Below are 18,757 nucleotides of genomic sequence, written 5' to 3' on the forward strand. Positions count from 1 at the left end.
ACGGGCTCTCCATCGCTCCGGGTCTCGCACCAAAGGGGGCGTGCTGTCGATGTTGATTGAAAGCACGCCCCCTTTGGTGGGCGTGCCGGGGGCATGCCTGCCAGACGGAGGCGTCCCCATGGGAACGCCTACCGTCTGAAGCCGGCCCCACTGACATCACTAGTGATGTCAGTGGGAGTGATTTTGGCTCTGACAGAGCCAAAATCACTCCTGGGCTTGCGGCAGCGAGACCCTACCGCAGGGTCTCCGTCGCAAGCACGATGCTCGCGATTGTCAAGACCATCGCGACCATCATCATGGACGCTCGCATATGCTGTGGGTGGTCACCCACAGCTATGCAAGCGTCCAAGAGGACGCTCCATTTTCAGGGAGGAGGGCCCTGATTCAGAGCGAGCGCTCTGGTCAGAGCGTTCAGCTCTGAATCAGGCCATCAGGGCGAGTACAAAGCACAGCCCTGTCCTGGTGAAATATCAGGAAGGGGGGAGCGTCAGGAGAGCGCCCCCAACTCTGACACCCTCCTGGCTGATGCTATTGCCAGAAGAAAGTTTTAGCTGTTAACCACTTAAGGTCTACTGAAGATAGTGGTTCAAATGGAGGAACCTGGAGGGCCCGAAGAACTACTGCTAAATCCCAAGGAGCCACTGGGGGGACAAAGGGAGGTTGAATCCGGAGGACACCCTGGAGGAATGTGTGAATATCCGGAAGTGGAGCAATTCTACGCTGGAACCATACAGTGCAGATATGCACTTTCAGCGGGGCCAGGCAGTATCCGAGGTCCAATCCAGCTTGTAGGAAGGCCAGGACTCTGGAGATCCGAAACACCTGGGGGTCGTAATTCCTGGTAAGACACCACTGGAAATATGTATGCCACACTCTGTGGTAGTTCCTGGCAGAAGTCGGCTTACACGCTCCAAGCATCGTGTTGATGACGGAGCTAAAGAATCCTTCGGACCTTAAGAGGGATGTCTCAAGAGCTACGCTGTTAAAGACAGTACGATCCTTGTCCGGGTAAAGGCAAGGACTCAGACAACAGGTCTGGAAGTTGAGGCATGAGAAAAGGAGTGTACATGGAGAGATTCTGAAAATCTGAGTACCAATGATGTCTGGGCGAAGCTGGAGAAACCAGCAGGACAGTGCCTGTCTTGTTTGAACTTCCTAAGAAATCGAGGAAGAAGGGAGACTGGAGGAAACAGGTACACAAACTGGAAAGTTCATTTCACTGACAGAGCGTCCACCAAGGTTGCCTCGGCACCTCTTGTTCTGGACCCGTACACTGGTAATTTGTGATTGTGTCGGGAGGCCATATTTGTTCACTAGAAGTTGAAACACCTGTTGGTGAAGAGACCATTCCCCTGGATGCACGACGTGATGGCTGAGGAAGTCCGCTTCCCTATTGAGAACTCCCGGAATGAACACTGCCGAAATGGCCAGGAGGTGACATTCTGCCCATGTCAGAATGCGTGTCACTTTTGTCATTGCTGCCCGATTTCGAGTGCCTCCTTGATGGTTGATGTAAGCCCCCATGGTGACGTTGTCTGACTGAACCTGCACGGGTTTTCCGTGAAGTGTGTGTTTGGCCAACTTGAGGGCCCTGTACACAGCCCGAAGTTCCAATATGTTGATTCGAAGGGTTGCTTCGACTGCTGTCCTGAAAGGGGTGCGGACCGGACACTGCACCCCGGAGACTGGCGTCCGTTGTTAGGATGCCCAGTCCTGGATCCAAAAGGGGCGATCCTTGGTTAGATGAGACGTCAGTAGCCACCAAGACAGAGACAGACGCACCTCCGGGGAGAGCACTATCGTTTGAACTTTTATCTGGTGGGCCATTCCGTTCCATCTGGAGAGGATCAGCCCCTGCAGAGGCCTGGAGTGAAAATGAGCATATTCCACCATGTTGAAGGTGTACACCATGGATCCCAGAACCTGCATCGCCGAGTGTACTGACGCCCGGCGACTGTGGAGGCATCGGCGTATCCATAGTTGTAATGCCGAGATCTTGTCTGAAGTCAGAACAATTCTCTGCTGTGGAGAATCCAGGAGGGCACCCCAGATGAATCATCCTCTGAGGGATTCAGGGAGGACTTCTTCCAGTTGATCAACCACCCGTGCGCCTGTAGAAAGGCAATTGTCAGTTGCAGGTGGTGGCGAAGCACTTCTAGAGTTCCTGCCAACAGAAGGAGGTCGTCCAGGTAGGGTAGTAGTCGGGGAATACAAATCCCGACAGCGGCATCCCGGCAGAGGAGGAAATCCCGACCGTCAAAGTTAAGTATTTACTAACCTAATTCTACCCCCTAACCCTAACTCTTTCAGGCAAGTTTCTACTTTCCTATCTATAGGATCTTTCAAGGAAGGAATGGAAGGTATAGGTAACTGTGCACTTCTAATCAATCTTGTAACATGGGAATCCACTGCAGGTGGCGATTCCCACTTTTTACAATGAGCCTCAGGAAATGGGTAACATGAGGCCAAACATTTATGAGGTTGAAACCTCTTACCTGGTGATTGCCAGGCAGCAGCCATGTGGTCCACTAGCTGATCTGACAGAGGGAATACTGCCAAAGTCACCTTTATTTGTTTAAATAGAGGGTGTTTGGATTTAGATGCTGGCTCGTCATCCTCTATAACCAAAACGGATCTGACTGCACGCACCAACGCAGGGATATTAATCCTAGACTTAAACTCCGCCACTTGCAAAGGGGAGTCTGGGTTAGAGGTGTCTGCTACTTCTCCGGCAGATGACATCTCAGACTCTGATAGCTGAGTGGATTGAGATGACCCTACAGGACGCTTAGCTGGCCGTCCAGGTCTCTCATTCTGCAACATGGTCTGAATGGCTGTAGAGGAAGCTTCCAGACTCTACACTGAAGTAGAGAAAACAACCACTCATGGTGGAGGTATACCCTGTGGTAATCCCGGAGTGGGAATGACAGCCTGCTGTGAAACAGGAGGGGTCTGCATAATGAGCGGTAGTCCCTGTGGGGGAATTACAGGCTATTGTTGTAGCCCCACAGAAGGAACAGCAGATGGTACCGCTTGGCGGCCTGCAATGGAGACCAGCATCTGTGAAAAGACCGCCCAAGGGGGCTCCTGTACCGATGTCGGGGGGGTTTGAGCTACCTGGTGGGTTATAACACCCCACACATAACCCATCCCGAATCAAATCCTCCTCACTGAAAACTGCATTACATAATGGGTGCAGAAATGCATTAGATAATGGGTGCAGAAATGTGTTCATTACCCTTGTCAGACATTTCTGCAGGGTAAAAACACACAATAATGCACTAGGTACAATGCAACCACGAGCATGTACAAATACTAGCAGGGAAGCAATATGCTGGTCCTGTCTTATTCTTAGGTAACATGTAGGAACCTGTTGCCTAAATATGGCACAGTGCTGCACATAACAGTATGTGGACAGACCTCACAAATAAATATATATAGTCAGGTATGAACCACCCTAACAACACCTGTATTAGGGCAGAAAGAGAGAAGGGGTATTGCCATAAGCTGACAGAAATAAAGGAGATGCAGACAGGCAGCGCTAGCACAAGTCACATACAATGCAGGAAATACACTGCAAAGCGGCACTATACTCAACTACACAGACTCAGTGTCTGGTAGGCAATAGTGCTACATATGCTGACCATGGGGAGAGGTATGCAGGGGGACCGGATCACGCATTGTCCTGAGAGAGCTGCGACTGCACTATGAAGAAAATGGCCGCCGGAGACCTCAGAGTGGGCGTGGCCGGAGGAGAACAGCCCAGGGAAGCCAGACCGCAGTGGAAAGGCGCGCCGAGCTGAGGGGAGGAGCCGGTTAAACAGGGAAGCTGGGCTCCCCATGCCAATTAACCCCTGGGACGCTGGTTTCCTGTCCCTGGTGGTCCAGTGGAGCGTTATGGCCGGAACCTGCGTCCACACTCAGCCACCTCCGGTCTGTCCCCTGAGACTGGAGGTATCGACTGCCATAACGCGCATCACCGCGAGCGGCGACGCGCCTTACCTGTTCTCTGATGTCCTGGTGCAGTCTGGGTCCTCTCGGGGGCTCTGGCTAATGTTGACCCCCGGAATGCCCGCCAAGATCCCCAGATCAGTACTGTCATCGCGGCACCGGAGGGGTGACGGAGCGGCAGTGCAGACGTCCCACGGACAGTCTGCTGCTGCGCGCTCTAGTTGCAAAAATAAAATAAAGAAATAAGCTTTAGGGGCTGCCTAAACAGGCCCTCCTGCGAAATGATGACCCAACTCTGGCCGGGCACCAACGAAACTGAGGTGCCTCGGGGGCGGGGTATAGGCATGCGCATGCCGACATTCAGCTCCCTCCTTCCGGGAGGGAGCTGAATGCCTACATACAGCGAAGCGTGTGGCTGGGCTATGACAACATATTGGGGCGGCAAGGGCGTAACCGCACTATCGCATCATCGTTGCCCCGTTCCCTCTTCACAATGCCGAAAATAAAGGCATTGTGAAGCAGGGGGCGGAGCCACGATGACGCGATTCAGAGCAAATCCCCGATGCGGGGGTTTCTAGTAGTAGATCAGGGGGTAGGCAGCAGCCGGGAGGCTTGTCTGCCTTTCGGGAGAGTTGGGAGCAGCACCCGATATTCGGGAGGCTCCCGACCAAATTGGGTGGGTAGGCTAGCCTTGGTATAGGGAGAGTGAAACCAGTGCATCCTGCGCGAGCTGAAAGCTTTAACTGCGTGGTGCCCGGATTCAGTTCCACCACCTACACCCCAAGGTCTCCATGTTGAGCCTATGGATCCTGAAGAAGAAATTATATTTAAAAAAAAAAAAAAAAAAAGAAAGAAAGACAAACACTAAAGCTGGCCACACATCTAAAGATTATCTGTCCAACCAGCCAACTAGTTGATTGGTTGGAATGAAAATCTGGTAACGTATGGGAGTAAATGATGATCAGCAATTTGCTCCTAAATGCCAGAAAACAGATGAAAATGGACGTCAGACAAGTTTGTTAAATGTTTGATTTAAACAATTTGTTCAAACAGCAGTTTTTGTCCATTTTCCGGCATTTGGGAGCAAATTGCTGATTGTCATTTGCTTTCAATCCTTACCAGATTTTCATTCCAACCAATCAACTAGTTGGCTGGTTGGACAGATAATCTTTAGATGTGTGGCCAGTTTAAAGTGAGACTACCAAAAGCAGGTTTTCATTGTTCATATACCATTGCCATAAAAAAAAGGCTAATTATGCACATGTAAGATTTGTCCACCTACACACATCACCTGATCCAACAAAACTATCATCTGTTAGCAATCATTGTTCAGTGTGTCACTGGCAATCTGATAATTGGGCCTAGCCGATATACACTGGAGTGCATATAAATATCCCCATCTTCCTGTGAATAATTCTACCAAAGCAAATAAAAAAAAAAAAAAATCAATGTCATTATGCAAGCCAGACACGCACAAACCATCAGCCTTTATTTAGCATGCTATCTGTTCACAGGACCTGTTTGGATAAGCAAGCAAACAAAAAAAAAAAAAGGCAGCCATTTGCAGGATCAACCACTATTGATCAGCCTCAAAGTGAGAGAGAAGCTCTCCATCTGTCAAGTTTTAAACTGCTTCAATCTAACAAAGACAGCTGAACAATACCTGCCAGACAGTCCTATTTACAGGACTTGTGAGAGCAGCACATCTTCACCTATACAAGAGGTTGGTGAAGTATTTCATTTCAGCTATTATACAGCAGCATTACAGGCGGCATTGTTCTGTCCCAGAAAGCAGCCGAGTCCATATTCTGCAGAGACTACAAGCTGGCTGGCCCTAGACAGCACTCTATGCAATGAGGTTTGCAGTGTGCACTATTACCAGCAGCCCAGAAGGGGTGAGGGTCACCGGCCTATTTAAAGGGCAGAGAATTGCTTCTCATGCACAGAGTGGGATGCCTCCTACTGGCACAGGTTTTGTTCTTCCTAAACACTTTAGCCATAGTTTCACACACTTCATTATGTACAACAATAACATGTCTGTCACTCAGGCTCCATTTTCATGGAAGCAGCTCTCTCTCTTTGCCTCAAGGGAGAGCTGGCAGCACAGGGAAGTGGATCTAACTACAAGGGACAGGTGTTTGGTGCATGAACAAATTGCCAACTGTTGTACACATTGCAAAAATTGTAAGTAACACAGAATTCTGCTCATCAGTGGTACTACTGCCATAAACTTGCACAACCCTTTCATAACACGATAATGTGTGCCTCTTATCTTTGTAAATGTGTTGTGTTAAAATAAATAATATTGTCTGATAAGGGAATATGCCACAGATGAAATGCAAGGCTGTACAGACACTGGTTGTAATTTAAAGCAGGAGAGACATTTCTGTGATGCACTAGTTCAAATAAATAAGGTGCTGTGAAGCCGTGCTTTGTAAGCAGTGCCGCAGGCGAAAATCTGGCTACAGGCCTACCCGAGGACTTTTATTAAACAAATCCTGCCATTCTGGATAGGTTTTTATACTCAATATTGTCTCTATAATGGTGATCCCTGCTGAATTCTAATGAGTGTCTTAGCAGCTGCAAAAGTCACTGGAGTAAAATGGCACAACTGGGCTTAAAAGCAGACATTCCCGCCCCCAGCCCCCTTAGGCAATCCCTAGAAATCTTGCTCCAATCTGGCAGGCCTGGCCTTTCTCAGCTGGTGTGGCTGTCATAAGAAATAGAAGGCAATATCTGGAAGGATGACAAACACATGGGTCAATGACAGGGGACAGCCAATAACTGTCAAAGCAGGAGCCAAATTCCTGTATTTCAATCAAACTAATGTCGCCTTAGCTCCTTTACTGTCGGAGCTATAGGCAGGCCAGCACGGATAGAGGAGGTCTGGGGATCCAGAGAGCTAATAACGGGTTAACGCTGATAACAGAACACAAGTGAGAAATAGAGGTTACAACCTCATCTGCCAGGAAGGCAGGAAGATACACCAAGCCCCGTTCAGGACAATGAACACAAAGGAAGCATTGATATAAACTCAGCTGGCAGAGAATCATCCTCACTAGTGTTGCTTCCTTACTCATTAACCCCAAGGGCCAATGAACATGTTTATAGACTATAAATATATATGAGTTATGGAAAGAGCAGGCTAGGTCAGCTGACAGATGTACTATGATCAACCAATCAGAAGCATGCAGCGTTTTATTACAGTGCTGCTGGTGGAGGTTAACCAGTTCTAAGCTGGAGTCAAATGATGGTTGGCCACACACCGCCGCAAAAGGAACATTTAAAACATATAGTTAAAATAATTTAAGCAAGCTGCGTTTTAAAGAGGAATGGTAGCATTTATTTAGTATTATAAACACACTTCCCCCTCAGCTTTTTTATTTTAATTTTTTTTGGGGGGGGGGGGTAATGGAGAGAGAGAGTTTACAATCATCGAGTACAATCCTAGAGTAGCCAAACAATGAAAACACAGGAAACGATCAAAATGCTGTCTAAAGTCACTGGATGTGTGCACAGTGCTGATGCATAGCAGTATAGCCGGATATGGCTACAAATATCACAAAGATCTGCAGTATACAACCGTAATCTGTTTGGGTTGTAAATCCTAATTTCTTGCAAGTAAACTTAATATTGTCTGTGGCTTCAGCTAAGACTGTGTACTAACACATACTGAAACAATATTAATACATATATATCATTATGTTTGTGTCATTGGGGTCAATCCAATTCTGTGTGAGTAGGGTCCTGTGGGCCTTCCTCACTGACAAATCACACAGTGAATTCAAAATTGTATTGCAATGAAATTCACACTAATTATTCATAGGAAATTCAGTTTTTTTTGTGCGCACTACCCTGAGCGGGTGAAAAGGTAGTGAAAATGTTTACTTTAAAAGGTACAAATGTCAGGACAGTACAGAACCTCTGGTACGCCCATCCTAATGAAAAATCACACACTTGCAAGGGTTTAAATAGCATAATTTGGCCAATTAGACATGTCAGTGTTCAAGTGAATAACTCTAAAAGACTGTAAATGATGTGGGACAGATATGTGGAGGTTTAAATGATGCGAGACAGGTACGGGAAGGTGTAAATGATGTAGGACAGGTATGTGGAGGCATAAATGATGTAGGACAGGTATGTGGAGGTGTAAATGATGTGAGACAGGTATGTGGAGGCATAAATGATGTAGGACAGGTACATGTGGAGGTGTAAATGATGTGGGACAGGTATGGGGAGGTGTAAATGATGTGGGACAGGTATGTGGAGGTGTAAATGATGTAGGACAGGTATGTGGAGGTGTAAATGATGTGGGAACAGGTATGTGGAGGTGTAAATGATGTGAGACAGGTATGTGGAGGTGTAAATGATGTAGGAACAGGTACATGTGGAGGTGTAAATTATGTGAGACCGGTATGGGGAGGTGTAAATAATGTAGGACAGGTATGGGGGTGTAAATGATATGGGACAGGTATGTGGAGGTGTAAATGATGCGAGACAGGTATGTGGAGGTGTAAATGATGCGAGACAGGTATGTGGAGGTGTAAATGATGTAGGAACAGGTACATGTGGAGGTGTAAATTATATGAGACAGGTATGGGGAGGTATAAATGATGTGAGACAGATATGTGGAGGTGTAAATGATGCGAGACAGGTATGTGGAGGTGTAAATGATGTAGGACAGATATGTGGAGGTGTAAATGATGTGGGACAGGTATGTGGAGGTGTAAATGATGCGAGACAGGTATGTGGAGGTGTAAATGATGTAGGAACAGGTACATGTGGAGGTGTAAATTATGTGAGACCGGTATGGGGAGGTGTAAATAATGTAGGACAGGTATGGGGGTGTAAATGATATGGGACAGGTATGTGGAGGTGTAAATGATGCGAGACAGGTATGTGGAGGTGTAAATGATGCGAGACAGGTATGTGGAGGTGTAAATGATGTAGGAACAGGTACATGTGGAGGTGTAAATTATATGAGACAGGTATGGGGAGGTATAAATGATGTGAGACAGATATGTGGAGGTGTAAATGATGCGAGACAGGTATGTGGAGGTGTAAATGATGTAGGACAGATATGTGGAGGTGTAAATGATGTGGGACAGGTATGTGGAGGTGTAAATGATGCGAGACAGGTATGTGGAGGTGTAAATGATGTAGGAACAGGTACATGTGGAGGTGTAAATTATGTGAGACCGGTATGGGGAGGTGTAAATAATGTAGGACAGGTATGGGGGTGTAAATGATATGGGACAGGTATGTGGAGGTGTAAATGATGCGAGACAGGTATGTGGAGGTGTAAATGATGCGAGACAGGTATGTGGAGGTGTAAATGATGCGAGACAGGTATGTGGAGGTGTAAATGATGTAGGAACAGGTACATGTGGAGGTGTAAATTATATGAGACAGGTATGGGGAGGTATAAATGATGTGAGACAGATATGTGGAGGTGTAAATGATGCGAGACAGATATGTGGAGGTGTAAATGATGCGAGACAGGTATGTGGAGGTGTAAATAATGTGAGACAGGTATGGGAAGGTGTAAATGATGTAGGACAGGTATGTGGAGATGTAAATGATGTGAGACAGTTAAGAAGGTGTTGTATTGACGGGAGAGGGGTTTTTAGGATTGCAGATGAGAGGTAAGTGTGTTTATTAAAAAAATTTTACAAATTTATTTAAAAATTACTAGACAGACATGTTTCGGTAGCCAAAATTCTGAAGAGACTTTCACTTGCTTGCTATTATTTATCCACTATAATAAAAAGGGCAAAAAATCATCAGTTTCACAGTTTAAAAACCTCCAGTACTTTCTCCTTATGGCCACTAACAGCCTTCTCTATAGTCCTGCTATCTCCATTGCCACTCTTATGGGGTCCAGGATGGTTTCCCCACTTTTGTATACACAAGCCAGGTCATAGTTTGTAGAAAAGTCGTACACCCTCACTGCGATTACCGCAAATGGGCATTCCTAATTGGCACACCCCTCTGAAAAAAATCCCAGTTGGCAAGAAAGGAGTTAGTGTTTTTGTATCTAACACTTGCGTGTTGAACCCCCATATCAGCATCAGGAAGCGGTCATTTGCCTTTCAACGGTGGTAATATATAACTGGTGGCAGTAGCTGGGTGCTTTCACAGACATATTGGACCTTAGCCTACTGTTCAAGGAGTATACAGTTTTCCCTCAGCTACACCTGGGCTATCGGACATAGGCGGCAGGAAACCACCATCAGTGTGCAGCTCCATTAAGTTCAGCTGACTATTCTGGCAGCCATCTTCAGCCCTCTGCTACACTGAGGCTGTTAGATACTAGCAGCAGTAGCCCTTACTTTATGTGCCGACTGTTCACCCAGCTATCTCCAGCTCCGGGGTTGCAGGTTACCGGCAGTGACAATCTACATCTGGCCTGCAGGCTGCATTTCTCGTTTTACTGTAAGAACTTTGCTGCCCTGCTCGGCCACTAGCTGTAGTTAGGCATCACTCCCAGAGGACGATCAACATCACAGTCATTACTGCAGCCGCAAACCACAGGCATCGGCATTAAAGCTTCCGGTCAACTAAGAGCAACTGGCAACGGCTGTTCTAACAAGGTATCTATGACCAGATCCTTTCCTGTCCCCAGCCAGCGGGTGCCAGTGTTCATCCGACCTATATAGACCAGCGGGTATGAGGCACTCTGCAGCTAGATATGATATATAAATATCATCGTCCGGAGTCTGTGCTATAGTATAAAGAACATTTAGGCATCTGCGCATAAATATACACAAGAATTATATATGGTTGCACACTGCGCCCAAGGACTGCAGCTTAGTTCTATTCAAAAGGTACACCAAACCTTATACACTACGCCTACAAGAAAATTGAGATTAGTCCATAAGCGCTGTCCAGTTGAATACTGTACTTATACACTTTTTTCCTTGGAGTTTCACTGTAATATTGTCCAACAGCTTATTCTCCCCTGGGCTCTCCCCAATAATACGGACAGAACTCACCATAGGTAAGTATATGATGTTCCCTGAAAGGTTTCTTTAACGACCTCCCTCTTTGGATTAACTCCACCTGGCCATAAATAGTCCGGTGTCATCAAACCCATACATGATACATTGTTTTTGTTAGGGCTTTTATTGCCAATTGCTGTGCTTTTACTTGCTGATTTAACACAATACAAAAGAAGTTTGCATAGATATGTCTTGCATTTCAACTTTGTACTATGTCAGGATTGCTGTTCTATCTGTATGTGTTGTATTGTGTGTGTTTATTTTGCTGTTGCATTACTTTATTGCTATTTTCTTGTATGTATTTATATTAAATGAATAGATTTTTAGCAAATATGTAGCAATATTATCCTTTTTTATCATTAAACAGTTTGTAATAGTTTATTTTTTTAGATTTGTTGTATGAACACAACCCTGTTTTATCTTTTATTCATTTGTAATAGGATCTCACATTTCTCACGTGCGCACATTCCTGTGATGTATACGCGTTTCATGAAACATACTCGTTTTCGCAAACTCGCTCCTAAGTGGATTGAGCCCATTGTGGGTATTGTCCTTGTACTGCAAGATATTAGCTTAAAGGTTGTATCCATTTGAGATATTTTATCACTGTGTACATAGTATTTAAGCATTAATAGTGTATTTAAGCTACATAGAGATAATGTTAACAAATCAAGAACATTCTTCAAAGTGCACCTGTCATAACAACCTAACCTTTATGATGCGGTAGAATATAAACTGCTTACAAAATGGTTTTTATTCCTTCATTTAATCGTTTTACTATATGCATTCCACCGTGGATGCCAGCATGTCTAGCTGTGTAGCATAGCTTAGGAGAATAGTACACAAAAGATAGATTCCACCTCCGATTTCTGTAAAATTGTTTTATTTGGCTATGACGGGTCCATGCCAACTGTATACAAATAAGATGTATTTGTCTACTAAAGCCTGGCACCACTCGTTTAACAGTAAGAGCACTGGCAGGGCAGAGGGCAGTACATGACTCAGACACTGATGCATGTAGAACAAACAAGAAAACCATTATATGTATAACCACCATTGTCCTGCAATGTTGTGAACAAATAAGAAACTTTCAACACTGTTAGCTTAGAATGATCAGAGAACACACAATGCCATTAACCGTGGGTCAAAGGTCTAGGATGAAAAGCCAGCCAAATAACTATGGCACAAACCCTTGGGCAATCTGTGGGTGGCTGTTACAGAACTTACACACAATTGCAGAAAAGCATGTTAGGATTTCAGCACTAAAAGAGATTTGGTTCCCTGCAGAGCATGGGCCAAAAACACTGCTGCCATAACAGCCAAGCTATCTGCTATTCAGGACACTGGAGATCAATATCTCCTGGTGTGGATGGGTGGAAACTGTGTTAGTTGTACACAGCCTGCAATAAATCCATTTGTTGCCATGGTGACATTTTCAGGAAAAGGAGGAAGTGGGGCAAAAGGAAACAAACAAAAGGCTATTTAAAATATTCTTTGCTGTCTATATTACATACATTATAATGATGGGAACCATTTTGGTGCTTCAAAGTTAAATATTTTGAACTCTGCACTCTATATCCTCTGATGGGAGTTCCAAGAGGGGGGGGTTCAATTGTTTTTGGGAGCCCATGCTTTATTGCGCATACCACGCCCAAATAGACAGGGTTAAGCCGTGTAATGAGGCTAAACCCGTCTCAAGTCCTCATTAGGGTGCACAAACTACAGGCTTTCCGCAGATTTCTGCTCGCCACCACAAGAGGGTGCAAGCATAACGGACGGCGGCTAACTTGCCTGTACGGAGCAACATTTGAATTGCTCCGTTGGGCACCCATTTGCCAGAGCCGCCGGCAGAAACAATTGAATTCCTCCCTAATAGTAATAAAACCCAAAATAAAGTGTTTTGGATATGAATCAGAATTGACCCGACTTTCCACTGCATCTGTTATTAAGGTAAAGAAGTATCTGCACACTCCATTACAGACAGCCAAAGCTCCTCCCACACATTTAGCAGTGCCTTGTTGGGAGCGGATGTTGGCTCAAAAGTGGGTAATGCAGGTGGTTGAGACGTTGTGACATCCCTGACCCCACCCGTGTATTAGCCAAACCTTAAAGCGCGTTCCGCAATGCAAGTCTACAAAGTTATCGTGGTCTCTACCTCTTCAGTGAGAAGTATCTCCTCTCTGACACGACAGTCTGCAGAAGAGGTGTGAGAGATCACTGTGGATTTAGTTAAACATTAGTTATTGTGTGTATTATTCATCTCACACAGGCTTTAATTGTAATTTTACATAACCAAGATCACGGCGAATCTCAACAGTACCTTCACATCTAACCCTGACCTCATCTGTGACTGACATGTAACAGGCAACATGCAAACTCCTGGTAGAGACTGAACACACATCAATGTGGTCAGTAGTAGACCTGTTATTCCAGCTGATGACTATTGTTCAGAGCAAGTGTTAGCAATCAGTAGGAGCCCAGATTATGGTGACAGAGACAGAATATACTAGCTGTCACCCGCGGCTTTGCCCACAATGAAATTGCTTCTACCAATATTTTTATTTGAGGCGTTTTAGTTGTATTGATTTGCATAAGGGCCTTGTAGCGAGAGTGGCTCACGTGACCAGCAGCGCTATACAGACTGATCAGTAGTTTTTGCTCCAAGTTGGAACAAACACAACATTCTTCTTATAGGAGTATAGAATAGATTATATATAGAGAAAGAGATTTATAGAAATATATAGATATATAATTTAATACCAGACGACAAAGGGTAAACGCTGCTTCAAGGGTGGCATGGATCATTAAAGTAATGCGATTAATTAAAATAAAAAGCTGACCATCAGTAGCAGAAATCTGTTGAGTCATTAACAGCACTGGAAAGTTGATGATTGGCAGGTTAGTTTGCATGATGTACCAGACTGGACGAGGATGGCATAATATTAGACTCTGGGCAGACAAGCATTGCTGTTGAAATCCCCCAAGTACCTGAAGAAAAGGCAGAGTCTCTGTGTATGTGTAACCTTTACATCTTCCTCTAAAAACAGAGGGCTTAAACTCGCAAGCATCACTCTAACCTCAGTAGGCTCAATATGTTATTTGTATTAAGCTCTGCCTCACGCAGGGAGAAGGGCTGTGATGCTGGGAGCTGCAGGGAAGGTAATGACACATGATGGTGCAGGCAGTCATTTATTTTCGCTATAGTACAAGCGGATTCTGCAGTCACACACTACTTTACTTATCCACGCTGCAAACGCTCTACTGTCACAATAGCGCTAAAGCAATTTTTATTTCAAAAGGCATCTGTGACCAGTCTGCTCATGGTTACTAAAGAAACCGATCCCAACTACATATATCAAAATTAAGTTATGTTAATATGTTAACTCAATAAAATAATCTGAAGGTGCCTATATCATCTTAGTGTTTGGAAAAGCATTTAATATATTGTGGATCATCTAAAAAAAAAAACATGTCAATTACTGGACTATATTAACATATATTTAGAAGTGGTAGCTAGAAGTAAAGAAATGGACACCATAAAGCTGCTGACAAACATTTTCAGACACAAATTTGCTCATTAAAAGATGAGATTCACAGTGCACCCAATGGGCTCGATTCAATTCAGCTCGATGCTGAATAGCCCTGGGAGGGAGCTCCAGAAGCTATTCAATTCACTGCGCTGTTTGGTCCGACTAAAGGATTTCTTTTAGACTCCCCTGAGAGTGCGAGGAGAAATCCGACTAAAGTGCCAGCTGCGTGGTTTTCCTGCTTAGCGCGGCACTAACAGCTGTGTGGACGGCGCTTTAGTCAGAGAATGCTGGTTCTCGCGACTAAACACCCAGGTTGAGTCGCGAGAACCGGCATTCTCCAACTTAGCTGGCAACTGTTGGACCAAACAGCACGGTGAATTGAATAGCTTTGGGAGCTCCCTCCCAGGGCTATTTAGCATCGCGCTGGATTGAAGCGAGCCCATTGTCTAAGAGAGCAAGAAGCCATTTTGTGGTGTGAATCACCACTCACTAGAATGCACCTCAGTGATGTTCCTAGTAAAACAAACAAAATGGCTGCCTCCACTAACAGTATGCACTTTAAGGAACAGCTGGAATAAAGATACAGACATTGCATATACAATATACTTCATCATCATAAGGTATAAACATGTAAAGGCAATATTAACAGGATGTTCACATGCTAAGAACCCCTAGATTATACTTCTACTCAGATATACCGAATTGTGTCCTGTTTACCTCTCAAAATCCATAGGAAACCCAAACAGCATGTAAACATACATTACAACCACTAGGGTGCAATCTAGATTGGAATGGGTTATGCAAGATGCAGTCTGCAGGGCTGCAATGAATAGTATATTCCCAAATGAAACTTTAGGGCCATAAGAATATGATTCTGAAGATTTTGCTTGTGAACTGCAGCACAATATTCAAAAAGCTTTCACAGAAGCGGACTGAGCGACCCAGTTCATCGCTGCTGCTGAGTTTTCTACATACATACATATACAATATTATATATACACACAAACTACAAACAATGACATTGGTTGTAGTGCAGTATATATGTACTATTTAATGTTGTTCTATAAGACTTTCAGATTTACTCTTACATCTTTCTGCACAGTGTACTATGTAATGTTGACAAACTAACATGTCAGGACAGCTTCGAAACATGACAAATGGATTTATCAGAGAATGGCAGAGAATGGCCCTTTGTGTGTAACCCACTGAAGTGCCTTCTTACAGGACAACTACATCCAAATTTACATTCTCATATATAATCATTGTACTGTTCCCAGGTTTGTCAGAAATGCAAATAGGAAGCCCAATATATCCATATTATGTGCACCAACATCTGTGAATACTTTGCACAATGAATTCTAATTTGAGAATTTACAAGAGGAGGAAATTAAGATGATCAACAGACGAACTACCAAAATGAATGCAGATAGCGTAATATGTTAGAATAATGCAAACTAAGTTATGTGCTTCATTTGTTGAGCAGGGAACATACCAACTTTTGATAACATATGATAAGAGGGCTAATCATCAAATTAAATTCACACAAATATTACAATGAAAGTTTCCGCCTGATTTTGGCCTTGGGGCAATTTACAAGGTGCAGGCGATATCAAAGTAAACTGCTGCATTAGGAAACTGCTCCGAATAGCTTAGCCCATTAGCTTGAGATGGAGTCAGTACATTGTAAGCTTATGGGCTACATCTTCGCTGGATCATGTAATCACAGCTCGCACACGTGTGACCCGATCCCACGCATGCGCAGAAGCTCAGTCTAGTTTGAACCTGAATGTATAAAGTGATATAAAACATATATGATCTTTATAGCCTTCACCAGGACAGGATCTTTTTGTAACCCACAAAAATACATCACGAAATGTGGCAATATTACACATATGAAATCGTTCCTGTTCTACTATATACCATTTAGACATTTTAAACAAGTACAAGTGTCCCCTCTGGAAAAAGACCAGTGTTTACGTTTAGAAGACTGATTTAATGCTTTTGCCTAGCTTCACACACCCATCTTCTTATTAAGTACCCCCTTTCTCATTAACCAAAGCCAAAACGTCATTTGTGGCCTTTTCACCTAGCAGACTGACTCATTTACATGAAAAGTTTATATAGAAATCCCTTACCATCATTACAAAGTGAGCAATTGTGCTAAGTTGTGGTTTACTAATTCCTTCATATTACTAAAGTTAGGATTTCTCATTATAAAACGCACATGAAACCAATAACTAATCACAATCCTCTCCTGACAGCATAAGACATCTGATTAACTTCTTACCTCCTGGCTTGTATACAACATCATCTTCAGTGACGAATGATGTGATCTCCCCATTGTTGGCCCTTTCATATCGGGACTTTTTCTTTGGCAGCTTTTTCTTGTTTTTCTTGGCAGCTTCTTCTGCCGTCGTGCCGCTATTGTCATTATCCTCATCCTCACTGTGATCGCTCTCTGCGTAATTTTTGGCACCGCCTTCCAGTGTACAGCTGCGCCGTGGTCGAGAATTCTCCCCATCGCGGGTCTTGTCTCGTTTTTCTCTCTCCCGATCCCGGTCCTTATCTTTATCTTTCTCTTTGTCGGCCGTCATGATTCGCCACGTGCCTTCTTCTGTCCTCTCACGGCTGGGCCTCCGTGAAAGGTAGACAGTGAGCCTGGGCTTCAGTCTTCTGAATTTTTCACGCAATTCCAGGAAAAATTGGACCACTCCGACAACCCCAGCGCTTCAAAGAGCTCTGCGCAAAGAAGAGAGAAAACAAAATACCATGAACACATTGTGAACAGTTTCTTCCCATATTGTAACATACTATTAGAGACGATCAGCCAAGGCTACAAGTGCCATATAATATCACATTAGCGTTGCTTGCCCCATAGTTTCTGTACTGAGACAAATATAATTATATCTACATGCAACATAAAAGATACTAAGGAAGAGGAAAATAAACTACACTATCATTCAAAATGCAAAAGTTTTATAAGAACCACATTTAAACTCTATGCTAACTTTACAAAAAAACCTAAGCAACTAGAGTAGCAGATAGAAAATCAAACACATTTTAAAAAATTAACTATGTTGGGAAAACATCTACACAACCGTAAAGTAAAAAAAATCATTAAAATTACAACTCATTTGGTCTTCAGGAATGGGTATGTTTGACCGCCGAACGTCAGCCCGACGCACAAGCTCCTGAAAGCGGAGGTAAGTATTCCTAACCATCTCCCCCCCCCCAACCCTCCTTTAGGGGTGCCTAAACCTAACCCCCCCCCCCCCCGGAGCCTAACCCCCCCTCCCCGCACCCTAAACCTAACTCTCCCGGGGGTGTTGCCTAACCCTAACCTTCCCCTCTAGTGCCTAAACCTAACCCCCCCCTTCCCCTAGCCTAACCCTCCCCGGGTCCCGGCGTCGGGATTAACATAGGAGTCAGCATTTCAACACCCATGTTAGATCCCTTGCCGGGATTATGCTGTCAGTATTGAGACCGGCGGGCATGAGTCCGCCGGTCTCATAACTGCATACCGGTCTTCAATATACAAATACACAGTGGTGTAAAGGTGCATATCCACTACTAAAGAACAATTGAACGATAACTACATCGTTGATTATACTGTACAGCGGATAATGTGCCTACACCAGAGGTTCCCAAACTTTTTTGAACTACGGCGCCCTAGAGTATCCACATTGTTTTCATGGCACCCCTGAGAAAAAAGTTTGTTACTGAGAAATTCAGAAAAAAATGTAGTAAAGTGAAGTAAATTGTGCTAACCTGTCATCCTTAGGGTCAGTTATGTGGAGGTGGACAGGTTTGTGCTTCTGTTTGTCCACATATTTACATTACATTGACCATAAAGAATTTGATTTGGTGCTGGACCACCAACCTGAGGCACCCCTGCAAGTGTCACGAGGCACTCCAGGGTGCTGTGGTGGACAGTTTGGGAACCACTCACCTACATTGAACAATATGTCGTTCAGTGCAGGCACCCTCCCTCATCCCCAAACATGCACAACCTGATGATGCAGCCAACGGACCAGTGCTGGTTGTTGCCGGCATATTCACTGCACGATCAATGAACGATTAAACGATAACGATATCGTTATCGTTCATTTATATCGTGTAGTGGATATGTGCCTTAAGTTTTTATTTTAAAGTGGACCCATGATCTATGGACAGAGGAAGCAATCAAACAATTCACAAAGTACTGGTGACATTTCAGGCTGAAGGGATCACAAGTGTTTCAATCAGCAATATGTAGACTTTGTGTAGGTAATGGGT

General features: G+C 44.4%; 1 protein-coding gene across 7 annotated transcripts in view; it reads right to left on the reverse strand.

Annotated features, from left to right (window-relative positions):
- RERE (arginine-glutamic acid dipeptide repeats) overlaps positions 1–18,757 on the reverse strand; it is a 355,792-nt gene that overhangs the window by 211,444 nt on the left and 125,591 nt on the right. For all 7 annotated transcript variants that reach the window (XM_088468176.1, XM_088468175.1, XM_088468170.1 and 4 more), the window contains exon 2: positions 16,770–17,221. In XM_088468176.1, coding sequence (XP_088324302.1) covers positions 16,770–17,076 — 307 coding nt within the window. In that variant the 5' untranslated portion in view covers positions 17,077–17,221. The remainder of the gene's footprint in view (positions 1–16,769; positions 17,222–18,757) is intronic.

The sequence above is a fragment of the Taudactylus pleione genome, unplaced genomic scaffold, assembly GCF_031769625.1.
Source record: "Taudactylus pleione unplaced genomic scaffold, aTauple2 ptg000082l, whole genome shotgun sequence".
Classification (NCBI taxonomy): Eukaryota; Metazoa; Chordata; class Amphibia; order Anura; family Myobatrachidae; genus Taudactylus; species Taudactylus pleione.